The sequence below is a fragment of the Dermochelys coriacea genome, chromosome 4 (genome assembly GCF_009764565.3).
Source record: "Dermochelys coriacea isolate rDerCor1 chromosome 4, rDerCor1.pri.v4, whole genome shotgun sequence".
Lineage (NCBI taxonomy): Eukaryota > Metazoa > Chordata > Testudines > Dermochelyidae > Dermochelys > Dermochelys coriacea.
The window spans coordinates 27,791,868-27,805,873 of NC_050071.1; the positions used below are offsets into that span (position 1 = coordinate 27,791,868).

The window sequence follows — 14,006 nt, forward strand, 5'->3', positions numbered from 1 at the left end:
GGACACTCGCTTTAAAGGGCTTTAAAGTCTGTGACTAAAAGGTGTAAACCAAGTATGTCAGGGGGTGTTGATAAACAGGTCTTCTCAAGACAGAGGGAAGAGGCCAACACCTCAAACCAGGTGTGGCCAAATTCAATGGGCTGTTCATTCATAGTGGAGGTTGCAGGAAGAGAACATTTACATTGTAAAATTGCAGCAGGATGCATCACACTGGAATACACCAACAGACGCCTTAATCAGGATGGAGTCGGTCCCCTGGAAGAGACAGGAGACTGACCCCCCCCAGGGGATCAATTTGACCCTTGAAATGAAATGCAAACTTTGATATGTAAGGACACACAGAAACACTCCAGATCATCCTTCAGCTGAGGAGACAAGGCCTCTGTGGTGATCCTGGCTAAGAATCAGTCGGCTATTGCTGGAAAAGGAAGATTAGTGATGAAACTATCTTGAATAAAGACTGTAGCTTGTTAAGTTACGTCATAGCCATCAGAAAGTGTATTTTTACTTGTATTTGTTTGTAACCATTTCTATCTTTATTCCTACTACTTGGTGTCATTTAACCCAAGTCATTGTATTAATAAAACAAGTTTATTTTTATTATAAACCAACTCAGTCCTGCGTATGAAGGGAAGGGTGTGTTTACCACTTATGTTAATAATAAGCTGTAATCCACTGATTCTTTTAAAAAGAGCAGCAAACTTAATATCTTCTGTGAGTGTCCTGTGGTAGGGCTGTGCCTTGCCAAGAAACATCTCTGTGGAGCATGGGGGCTAGAGTTTGATGATCACTGCCTGCTAAGCAAGGTTTGGGGTGGGAGAGCCTTGGGCTGTTTACTGGTGAGGAAGACAGACTGGTGTGGCAGGGAGCTGACACAGAATCTAATCTCCAGCCTAGCTCACTCTTGCCAAGGCAGAAGGCAACAGTGGCTCACAGCACTGGGTACCACCCAGCAGAATGTTATACTTGCACTAGCTCTCATCAAGCAAGCGTACTAAAAGTACTAGCATAGCTATGGTAGTATGGGCAGCAGCGAGCGGCAGCATGGTCTGACTGCCCTGAGCACAAACCCACCGGAACCCTATGGGTAGATACATGGGGCAGGTAGCCCATGCCACCACTCACTACTCCCCATGCTACCACAGCTACACTAGTATTTTTAGCTAAACTAGCATGAGAATGTCTACTCAAGCTGGGAATCACACCCCCAGCTCCAAGTGAAGTTGTAGCCATAGTGATAGTCTTTTTGTCAGTCACTAGGAAGACCAAAATAGACTTAATGACGTAATATTACAGAATAATGCTGACAGTCGTCCTGGTCTGAAACAGGCTGGCTGGTCTGCAAGCTGAAACAATCATCATCAGTCCTTGGCATTTCCAGCAAGTTATAGAAAGCATATCACTAGGCTTGCTTCTAACTCTCATTATGTACATCCTACAAAGGAGGCACTGCAACAGCTCTATGGATATGCCTGAAACGTAACAAGAAAACAGACAGATCCATGAAAAAGTCTGGCCTTGGAGGTACATGTGACGTTGCACTCTATATGATTTTATGAAAATATGCCGATGAGTGTGACTCTAATGTAACTGGAATATGCTTCATGCAAAAGGTCTCTGGTAAGGTATCATTACAAAGCTTATAATCTACCCAGTATGGTCATCCAATTTGTATAAATGTATCACTCTTGTATCTAAAACTAGAAATATGAAATATAACGCGGAGGTCCTATTGTAATTATGCAAAGTGTGGGCCATTAATTATGGCTTGGAACCTTGATGGCTCCTATTAACCAGGGCAATTGGCTGTAAATGGCTCTGGTTACTTGTAAGTCTTCCTGTATACCTGTGTGCTGGCAAGTGGGTAACGAAGTCTTACAGTGACATATGATCATGTCACCTGAACTGGAATCCATTTTTAACCTGGTGCTTTTCCATTTAGAAGGAGGGTGGGAACCCAGAGAGGGATCAAGGATTCCCGCCTTGTGCAAAAGATATAAGGGGATGGAACAGAACAAAGGGGATGGCAGTCATGAGAAATCCCCTAGCTACCACTTGAGCTGGAACAAGGGCTGTACCAGGGGAAAGGTCTGGGCCCAGACTAGAAAGGAGTCTAGTCTGTGAAAGAAGCTTATGGGAACATCTCTGAGGATGAGGTTTCATCTGTAATCAGTTTCTTACTGTATTAGGCTTAGACTTGCTTGTTTTTGTTTTATTTTGCTTGGTAATTTACTTTGTTCCTTCTGTTATTACTTATTACTAAATCCTACTTTTTTTATTTAATAAAATCACTTTTTGCTTATTAATTAACCCAGAGTAAGTATTAATACCTGTGGGAGCAAACAGCTGTGCATCTCTCTCTATCAGTGTTATAGAGGGCGGATAATTTATGAATTTATCCGGTATAAGCTTTATACAGAGTAAAACAAATTTAATTGGGGTTTGAATATCTGGGTGCTAGAGACAGGAGCACTTCTTAAGCTATTTTCAGTGAAGCCTGCAGCTTTTGGGGAACATGGTTCAGACCTGGGTCTGTGTTTGAAGCAGGCTAGCGTGTCTGGCTCAACAAGGCAGGGTACAGAAGTCCCAAGATGCCAAGGAAAACAGGCTCAGAGGTAGTCTCACCAACATCAGGTGGCAGTTCCAAGGGGGTCTCTTGTGACCCAACCAGCCACAGGTCAGGAAACAGACCCTTTGCTCTAGGAATAAAAGGAAAGTTCTGCATGATAAAACAATGACCTACCCATGTTCTGCACATACATAGTTTCCACAGTTTCCTTAAGGACCTATAGTAACTACAGTGTTAAAGGAAACTCTGCCTTAAAAAGAAAAACTACATATAGTCTTGTGTTAAAATATCTCTTTATATATATATCTATACACACACAGATCCCAGATGACATCGTAACACACACTAGTTCTGGGGAGGGCTAACACAGGAGATGGAGCAGGGGTGTTCTCAACATTTTCTTTTTTTAAATAAAAACTACCATCGAAAAGGTGAACATTGTTATTTAATGGCACATACTTTTTTTAATCTGATGTCGTAAGAGACTTTGGGCTTATTTAAAATCAAACCACCACAACATTCAAATCCTATGGAGATGGTCTCAGCCAAATTCTACTCTGACTTACAATATGTAAATCAGGAGTATTTCTAGTGACTTCAGTGGAGTTACTCTGGATTTACACTCACAGAAGTGAGAACAAGATATACCCCTCTGTGATCATTTTATAGTATACAAGGCTCAGTCATGCCCCCATTAAAGGCAGCAGAAACAGAACCTAGCTAAATAAAGCTACTACATATTTGCATTCTTTTCATAATCAGTACTGATCCCTAAAGACACAAAGCTAGATGCCTTTCTGGATCTTCTGGTTTAGCAGGATTCATAAGAGGCCAGAGCTCAAAATGCTGGTCACCCAAGATCTATAATACTGTAGCTCTAATTTGCCCTAGTCTCTGTTCTTTTCCTCGCTTGTTATATACAAGGGGAGACTCCTCAGAGTAACCAATTTCTAACCTGTATTGAGGCAGAGACAGAAGGAGCATTACCTATTAACGTATATTGTCCCTTTACACACCAGTTTTGCCTGCCCACTTTTGGTCATCACCAGCCTTGAATGCATAACATTGAGCTATGCCTCAGGACAGAGGAGCTCTGTGGAACACATGTTATACAATTTGCTCTCATGTTCTTCTGTACGGTTGGATCATTTTCTCTCTCACTGTACACAGAAGCTCCAGTTACCAACATCCTGGAGATACACAACTCAGGATATACAACACAGAAAGAGGTTTTGGCAATAAAACAACAGCTTTTAGTCTGAATGATAAACATGGTTTATAAATGATAAACAAGAGGTTTGTTGTTAAACCTAAAGATATTCTCAGGTACTTTGATAGCAGACTCCTTAATGATGAAATATGGTGTACGCTATCTTACAGCCCTGTCCTTTCCTGGAGAGTTTGAAATAAGCTCTTAAGATCCTTAGTGGTGCAGTATTTACAAGTATATTTTGTTTGAAACAGTGGGGCAATGACTGAAGCATATTATTCCATTTCAAATGGCTGAAAAGGATTGGAAGAACCATCTCATAGGAATGTCAATATATCTTTTCTATCCACATGTCTGCCTGTCTGTTTTAGGGTTTTCAACAGTGCCTGTCACCATAATATTCAAGCACTTCTGTGGATTTAATGAGTTATTTATGAGAGAAATTGGGAAGAGCTGTGAAGAGCCTAGCACTGACCAGCACTGTCTTCATCATATCTTTAGCTGAATGTTGGAGGAGGAGTGGTGGTGTTTTTTTAAGAGGGTAGAGCAGAGGACAGAGAATCAATGTGTACTGTGTTCTAATCCTGGCTCTTTACTGATTTGCTGTGCGACCTTGAACAAGTCAGTTCATATTCTCTATTTATGCAATAAATCTACCTCACAGGGGAGACAAACATTTGTAAATAGCTTTAAAATCCTTGTATTATGTAAATATAAAGTATCCTTTCCAGCAGCATGAGTAACAATAATCTACTCTGTTCTTTTTATTTCTGGCTGGTCAAGTCAGTACTATTGATATCTTAGATGTGAAAAGAAGGGGATGCAGTTTTTCCCCGACAATGCTATTGTATTTCTATCCCGCACGTGCACTGTTCAGATATTTGCATAATATTTGCCAGGAACCAGTTCATTTCTGCAAAATCACGTATTTTAATATTTTCCCCCTCTCACAATGGCTTTGGTCCAGGGATATGTTGTAGTCCCAAAGGAGATTGAATAGGATATGTTCCCTGGCTGATCTTCAACTCAGCTGTTTGCAATATTCATCCACCCTCTTAATGGTCTGCAGTAGGTTAGAGTTCCTGATTAACTATTTAACATCTACATGTGCCCCTGAGCCAATTCCGGTCAGAATTTGCTTCTGCTGCTGAGGTGAGGTGGAGATGGGGGAAGAGAAGAGAAAATAAGAAACTGGAGTGAAATCAACATAATGAAGTTATGAAAAGTCCTTTATTTCTAGCTATGCATTCAATTTCAGAGCACAAGGGTACAGCGGATGTGCGCATGCAAGGGGAAAGATTGATCTCATCCCTACCCCACTCCAAATGGAAAAACTAAGCACTAATTCCATGGAGAGGCAGCAGAAAGAAACAGAAAGAGCCATCCCCTTCCACAAACATGGGGGAGCAGCAATTCATGCAGAAAAGGTTTTGCTGGTGTATCCTTCAAGGCTGATAAGTATCAGGTTTCCAAGGATGCCCAAGCTCTTCTGCAGCACTGGAGTGTCCTTACAGGGCCACTTTTACCCCTACGGTACTAGAGCAGAGGACTCATAGATGGTGAGTCAATTTGGGAAGGGAGGCTTAGGATCTGTCCCAGACCTGCCAGTTGTCTTGCAGCTCCTTTTAATGTCTCTCTCCCCAGCCCACCACTGTAATCTTAAACACAGCTCAGGGGAGAGGAAATCTGGCCTTTTAAGCCGGAGTTGAAAGGGCTCCTCACCACACTGCACATGCACTGTTTGCCTGCTCCTTTCCCAGCCAGGAGGGAGCAAGGAGGAAATAGATGCTCAGGAGCCTAGGGAGGGCCCATCCCCACCCATCACTCCTCCCAACCCCAGGCCTCCAACCCCCACTAATTCAACTGTCCCTGTGACACACTACAGAGAAGAAAAGGAGGACTTGTGGCACCTTAAAGACTAACAAATTTATTTGAGCATAAGCATCCGATGAAGTGAGCTGTAGCTCATGAAAGCTTATGCTCAAATAAATTTGTTAGTCTCTAAGGTGCCACAAGTCCTCCTTTTCTTTTTGTGAATACAGACTAACACGGCTGCTACTCTGAAACCTGTCATTACTACAGAGAAGAATGCAGAGACCAGTGAGAAGGGACAGCACCAAGGGGAAGACACGGGGAACTAAAACTACATCCCATGCCTTGCGGGCTTCACAGGAAAAGATTTGGAGGAGGAACAACCCTCTCGCACAGCATCAGAAGGAAAATTTTAGGGGTGGTCTGACAGATCCCCTCTCTGGGAAAAGAGAAGAACTAGAGCAGTGATGCTCAGACTGAGACTCAGGAGCCGTAAGTGGTTCTTTAATGCGTCTCCTGTGGCCCTTTGCAGCACATGATAATTAAAACACTGTGTGATTTAATTATTAACCAATCTAAGTTATTAACCAGTCAGGATGCCTTTACTACGTTATTAACCTATTGTATGTAGTTGATAAAACAATAATACTTCGTCAGTCATCTTGCAGTGAGAATAATATATATTAAACAAATAGTAAATGAAAATGAATTCACTTTACTTTGGCTCTTTTGGGTAATGTTGATCACTAATTTGGTACTTCACTGTACCACTGAAGTCTGAGTATCACTGAACCAGGGGAAGTGATAGTGGAGGTGGTCAGAGGAAAAGAAAAAGATTAAAATACAGAATCATCTGGAGCATATTCTCTTTTGCAAACTGTGGGCTGATCTCTCACACCCTGCTCATGCAAATGAGTTGGAATCTCTGACTAACACATATATTTGGAGGGTGATGAGAAATGAAAGTATTTTCAATCACATTATTGCTTTATAATGGGGAAAATGTGTCTATTTTGATGCACATAAATCATTAAAAATTTCACATTATTGTGCATTTAAGTAAGTGTAGGGGAGAGAACAACAGTAATTTAAATATGCCAAATCTGTTTCATTCCAAAATTTAGGCTCTGAAAACCGAAGCACACGTGGGGGGTGTTTGCACAATTTAAGTTTCTATAATTTTTGTTACATTCATGTTGGAAACACAAAAACAACAGCAACAGCATTTCACTAGTTACTTGGAACAGGAGGGAAACAAACGGGAGTTTAGTCTAGTTTCCTTGTCATAAAGGAGTGGAGTTCACAAAGTAAACTAACAGCACAAACAGAGAAAAGTACAATGAGATTTTTAAAATCTATTCAGATTGAAACGGTTCAGGTGTTCTAACACGAGGTTGGACATTAAAAAATTTTTTGACAGTGCCCCTTTAGACACGAAACTCTACAATATGAGTCACATAATTGAAATTATGAACACCACCACTCCGATATAAAATCCAGAAATGTGCAAGAGAAGAGAGTGCGCTTTGTGTTTTGCCCAATTTGCATGCAGCCCCAGGGGTATGCACAAGATTCAGATTTCCAAACAAGGATTCAAACAAGCACTTGCTGGAAGTGGGTATCTACAAACTCATGGCACAATTAACGCATCTCTCCTTCCTCATCTTTTATCTTCACTGGGATAAAGCAAAGGAAGGAAAGATCTTTCCTCAAAAATCTCCGAGAAAAAAATTCAGCAATAAAACCGGGGTGACCGGGTGAAGAGAGGTGAACTTAGTCTTTACGGATTCTCTCTCTCTTTCGGGTTCATTGCCTCCTTATTTCTCACAGCTCTCTTTCAGGTTCATGATTTAGGATGCTAATTTTTCCACTTTTTGTTTAGGCCTCGCCGACTGGCTGTCAAGCCAGTTACATTCACTGTCTGACAAGTGAGTTCTATTAGTCCCCTAAAGGCTGCAAGGAAGGTATTGAGATTATGTAGGGAATTATTTTCTTTAAAATGTTGTTTGTCTTCAAGTCTCCTTTAGAAACAACTGGGGGCTTAGGAAGGGATGTGAAACCACAATGCGCTCCTCACACCCACACCGCATTTGGAATCCACATAGGGACCACCACTAGAAGAACTACAGTGCATTCCTCACACCTGGCAGCAAATAAGGCTGCAGTTAAATGTGCATTACTTTATTACAGCCAACCTTGGCTAGTGATATCACCCAACTTTTGGTACACTATCTGGTACTCTACTTCCCGTCATTCTGAAAAGGCTTTGAGATGTGGCAAGTTTGACTAGAGAAATGATCAGAGTGTGTGTAAAGATAAAATTTAACTGGGAAGAAATTCAAATGACCACAGAAGGAAGGGTTGGATTTGCATCCCCAAAATCACAACTTAGCAGCACAATGATTTCTAAAGCTCCACCTGTGCAAAAACTTAAGTCCGTACATAACGGTACACAAGAGCAGTGCCACGGAACTCAGTATCAGCGCAGCCTGTGAACTCTGTGGGAAAGATACTCTCGCACTAGGTGCCTCTACTGCTCCTAGAACAACAGGGCCTCAGCCCTAGCTGGGGCCTTTGCATGGTACCACAGTAAACATAATAAACAGTCTTTCTAATGCACAAGGTGGGTGAGGCAATATCTTTTATTGGATCAACTTCTGTATAAAAGATATTGCCTCGTCTCTTTCTAATATCCTGGGACCAACATGGCTACAACACACAGCAAACAATTTCTGAAGCACCACGTTTTCCCATGAATGCACTCATAATGCCTGCTGAAGTCAGTGGTTTCCAGTGCATGTGTCTGAGAAAAGAATCTGGTCCTATGACAGCAAAATTTTTATTTATTCATTTATGTAAACAAGTCATACAGCCAAGACTGTCCAAACTGGCACGTACCTTCTCTTGCTTTGCTTTTATTTTTGTTTTTTTTAAACTCAGTTCTTCAAATCTATTAGTTGTTTTAAAATGAATTCATGATATTAAGTTTCTGAATCTCAAGTAAAATGTTTGCTGCAGTTTCTGGCTATTCATAATTTTTAACTGGATACATTTCTCCATGAAGAGACTAATCCAGTCTCACACTAATGATCTATATTGAAGACCTAATGAATTCTTATTCTGACAGAACAACCCTTTTACGTTAGGACTCTAGGGTAAGAACACAATTATAATAATGGAAAAATCATTTTTGCTGCTTCAGGAAATGCTAAAAGAACTTTATAAAAAAAAAGCTTAACTGGGAAGCCGTTTCAAAATTAAGCAAATACAACTAATTTATGCCTCAAACCCACAAAGACAAAAGGATATACTTTTCTTAACACACAGAGTAGCTCAATTTAATTCAATTAGAATACTAGTAGTAGGTAAAGCTAAGCATGTGATTACATCTTTGCAGGCTCGGGGCCCTAGCACAATACAGACTTTCATAATGTACTTCAATGCCTGTTCAAAGCTATCTAAAATGAGATCCTGTTTTAAATTGCCTGTATTCAGCAGGAAAACACACGGAATGATTAGAAGGCTCCAACTGACTGACTTGCTTCCAAGACAGGCAAATTCATTCTGAATTTTTAGTGCAAAAGCTGAGCCAGAGACTGGATTTCCAATGTATTATTTCTGTGTTTGTTCAGCCACACCTATGAGCTTAGTAGTGAACATAATATCAATACTTAACACTAACATGGTGCTTTTCCTCCTCAATGCACTTTACAAACATTATCTAATTAATTCTCACAATATTCTTGTTGTCATAGATATTTATTATTAATAAGAAAAAAGGGGAAGAAAACAGTTTTAATTTTTTTGGTCTTTTACCTTGTTGCGGAACTGACCTCTTTACCCAAGATTCTGACACACATTGATTTGTTCTGTACCTTCTAGTCTGGCATTGCCTTTCCTTCTCACTTTCCATCCCCAAGCAGTCTCCCAAATTTGGGCCCAGTCCTGCAAACCTTTAATCACGAGTTAATAGACCTATCTCTGAGAGGATAAGAGTTACAGCATCAGTTGCACAATTCTATTGCACATTCTAATTTAATTTATTTATTTATTTTAAAAAATAACTGAAGGGATACTATAGCTCAGTCAGTCTTGTGCTTATTTTTTTGTAAGCATGTAAACTAATTTAAGCCACAGCTACCAGTAGTGTTGTAAATTCAGAGGCAAAAACAGAAACACTCACTTTCATTTGGTTTGCCTCCCTTTATGAGTGTACACTATCATACTAACATTGCCTACCATTGAGAGCTCTATGCTGTACTTTCCATGTATGCGCTGCAGTGGCTATTCTGTGTGCATCTGTCAGTTGAGCTTTCTCGCCAAAGCAGCCTCCCGAAAGATGCCGAGGTCTCCTTCTAGGTGAGGCAAACTAAAGTTTCATTTGACAATGGGTCTGATTTTCTCTCCAGTACTGACAGTGTGTGAATGGGTAGCATGTGTAATATATAGCTAGTCAGTCGGTCACTAAGAAAAAAAACACTGAGTTTGTGTTATATTCAACTTACTTTTTCATTCCATGCCCACAATCCAATTCCAAGAAATGCTATGCCGAGAAACTGAAAGAAACAAGAGGAAATTGAGGTAAGAACTGTGAATTGACTGTTACAAATATTTCATACATCAGTTGCCCCTTCATCTTCACCCCTCTGTCTGGGAACCTCTGTACCTCTAACAGCCATGTCAAGATTTTTCCTGTGCTGTCAGCGCCCGAATACAACAGCTTCTCCTACAATTCCACAATTAAAGTTAGAGAATGAAAGTCTGCTTCCCTAGCACAGCCAACAGCCAGAGAACAGCAGGATAAGGGGGAAGATCCCTAAAGCGGCACAGCCAGCTTAATGCTTTCCCACATACACATCTCAGATGCCATGAATGTCACCTCCCCAACCACTCCACAAACCAGCTCAAAGAAATATCTCCCAAGCCTCGCATAAGCCAAGGTCTGCAGCAGGACAACACAATATACCATCCTCATTTTGCCAGTCAGCTGTACAGAGTCGCTTTCCTTGCAATGCACAATAAGAGAAATTCGGCTAGGAGGAAGCACTAAAATCCATATTCATTACAAGATATAGTTATGTTGCCCACATAATGGCCTATCAATGGGTACATTTTTAGACGAGAACTGTCATCAGAAAAAACTACTAGAGATAATCCTAAAACAAACATAATTTTATAGCTTTCTGTTTATTGGTTGCTTTCATATTTCACGATGAACAAGCTACTTCAGTACGCCATGCAGCCAATAGTACACCATATCTTTGAATGGCACAGCATATTTTAAAACTATTGATCTCTCTCTTTCTGCATTCAGAAAACATTCAATAAATTAAATTAATAAATGACTAAATCTTGCATTCCCAAAATATGCACTTGTTTCCTTTCTCAAGTAGAACTTGCAGAGCTGAGCTATACTTGCGGTTTTGGTTCAAAGAGTTTTGCAAAAACTTTCTTCCAGTTTTGCTTCACATGATTTAAACATCTTTCAAGTTCTGGGTTTGTATGAATGCCAGAACTAAAGTCTATTGAGACGGATGAGGTTTTATATAATACTAACTCAAACCACAAAACTGGTCCAAGTTAATGGAAACTGAGTCAAGGCTGACAAATTTTGAGTGACTATTTACCACTGATTACATCACAATCTTCCTGACTTCAGGAGACATTTGACCATCTAAGGAATTCTTGTTCCATAGCTTATCTTCAGTACTGTATTTGCCCATAAGATTAACAAGTGTCATGTTGCTTTAGGATTGTGCAACAGTCAAAAAGTTGAGGCTTTAATATAAACAAACACACAAAATAACAGCTAATAAACAATGAGCAAAAGAACTACTTAGAAATAACAATTCTAGGGACAATGAATTGTAATCACTACAATCACTCCTCCTTGGCAATAGGAAAATGTTGTTTTACTGATGTTCTATGGTTTCCAAGCATATTACTAGTTCAGTTGAAGTGTATGTTTGGCTGCTATGGCCCAGCGACACATGCATACCAGCTTCTTTGGTCATCCCGGAGACTCCAGGTTGACCCTGAAGCCCGCACCGCTTCTCACATATCCCATTGGCTGGGAACGGCAAACCGCGGCCACTGGGAGCTGCAGGGGGCTATGCCTGCAGATGGTCAATGAAAACAAAATGTCTCGTGGCCCGCCAGCAGATTACCCTGAGGCTGCGTGCCGAAGGTTGCCAACCCCTGCATTAAAGTTATTGATATAACTCCCTCACATGACAGCTACTAAACTCTAACTTTATTTGCAAATGTAATTCTCATGCTAGGAGTCAGTCTATTTGACCTCTCTGCAATGGCTGGAGGCCGATGTCAGGAGATCCCTGTAAACGTGGGTGGGGCCCCAAAGGGACTTCACCCAAAAGAAACACACACAGCTACCCTTCAACAAAAGTAAGGAAGAGGAAGACTACAATAAAAGCAAAATAGAACAAAAACCGCAAGGATCAACTAATTACAGTTGCAATACAGAATGAAAACAGGAAGGGAATATAGGTCCAACTTAAAATGAGGGAACCAGAGGGCACACAGAGACTGCTCAGAAAAAGCACCTAAGCAATCAGGGGACGCTGACTGGATATATGATCTAAGGGGTGAAAGGAAATAGGTCCCACAGTCACAGAGAAATCCCATCACCACCACTGGTCAACCTTCTCAATTGAAGAAGCCAGACTGAGACAAATTTGGAGACTGAAGTCCTCTGTTTCTCCACAGAACTGATACAACAGACAGTGGTATAGCAAGCTTTCTCCACACCTGGTCAGCATGACTGGATTTGTCCTATAGGGGTCACTCTAGTAGCATTTCGGGTTATGCACTTCACACCAGATCCTCAAATGTTATAAGTCAATGTGGCTCAACTGAAGTGCATGGAGCTATGCCAATTTACACCAGAAGAGGTGCTGCTCCTTCAAGTACATTTTAGTCCTTGGCCCCTCTGTTGAGGCTGTCAACAAGGGTTCCAGTTAGTGGCATGGGTGGTAGATTTTTTTGCAATATTAGAGACCTGCCCACTGGTGAAATTCAAAGCCAGTTTGAATTGGGTGGGTTACAAATCAATAACCCAGAGACAAAAGGCTCTATATACCAATTCCCTGATCCACCGAGTCCCCCAACCCTACTAAACTTTAACTACTTTCCTATGCCCCTGAATAAAAAGGGAAAATGGCTGTGTACTACGACATAATACCCTAAACATTTGCCATTTTTTGTACATATACCTGCAAAGTTACTTTCAAGAAGTCATCGAGTACCAAGCTCTAAAGACAAGTAATCCTGACAATGTTTTCCTGCCAGGAAGGAAAGATGAAGGGGCAGCTAGGACTCCATGCAACATCCACTGTAAAATCTATTTCAATTAAGAAGTGTCATGGTAGGAATTGACTTTGTGAATTAAATGAAGTGTGCTGTTACCCAAAAGATATTGTAGGGTTCAGAGTTGAAACTCCTGTAAATGATCTATCAGATAAACAGAATGGGCATATTAAACATCTCTCCCCACACTGCCTGCTTACTAAATGGTACCGTGTAGCAGGATTAACTGCAATGTAAGATAATGCTTGTCAAATTATTAAATCTACAACTCACTAATATACACCACTCCAGCATGCAGTGAGAGAGCACTTTTTAAATACCTAACCAACATCTTTAGGGCAGGAGAGATCTAGACCATTGCAATGTAACCAAGCAGAGCCTCTAATATAGAAAGAAAAGGGGGGTGGGGGGACATGCATGTGTGTGATTTTCTCCTCTGGCTTTAAAAAGAGTTCAGCTACAGAGCCAAGTATATATGCACTGGCTTGGGGCCACGCAATAGAATGTTACTTGAATGGCAAACTGATTTTCTTTGTGGTTTCTCTGCAATAAACTGATCTTGTTCATAGTTTTTTTTTTTTTTGGCATTCAGTATATTTTCTCTTAAGATCTGTATAAACAACTTAGCATACTAATGATTTTTCTTTCCAAACCCATGCCAAGAAAATAAATTTATCTATCTAGGAAAAGGGGAGAGGGGAAACTGAGGGGATTCCCCAGCACTGAACTCAACAGCTTCGTAGTGAGTTCACTTCTTACTTCTATGCATTTTTGAAAGAGGTTATTTTAGTTATGTGCCATGAGAATTTCTATAAAACGTTAACCTAATATTAACCAAAATACTCAAAACTTAGCCATGTTTTCAGAAAGGCACACTGTCAAATACTTCAGGCCCAAAATTTTACATACCGTTAAAGTTGTATCATTAGCAAATGTCCTCCAGATTATATCCATATGTTTGGTTTTAAAAATCAGTATCTCTTGCCCTAAAGGTTTAGCGCTCTTGCCCTTATACGTGCTTGACTCCAGTTAAAGTCAAGGGAGCTTCGTGCATAGGGCTGCAGAATCAGGTCCGACTGTACGTAATTA

General features: G+C 40.6%; 1 protein-coding gene across 7 annotated transcripts in view; it reads right to left on the reverse strand.

Annotated features, from left to right (window-relative positions):
• TSPAN5 (tetraspanin 5) overlaps positions 1-14,006 on the reverse strand; it is a 137,636-nt gene that overhangs the window by 29,303 nt on the left and 94,327 nt on the right. For 6 of the 7 annotated variants that reach the window (XM_038400669.2, XM_038400670.1, XM_043513665.1 and 3 more), the window contains one exon: positions 10,097-10,147. In XM_038400669.2, coding sequence (XP_038256597.1) covers positions 10,097-10,147 — 51 coding nt within the window. Of the gene's footprint in view, positions 1-2,625; positions 2,700-10,096; positions 10,148-14,006 lie in introns of those variants that run through there. The other variant, XM_038400672.2, reaches the window with a different exon arrangement.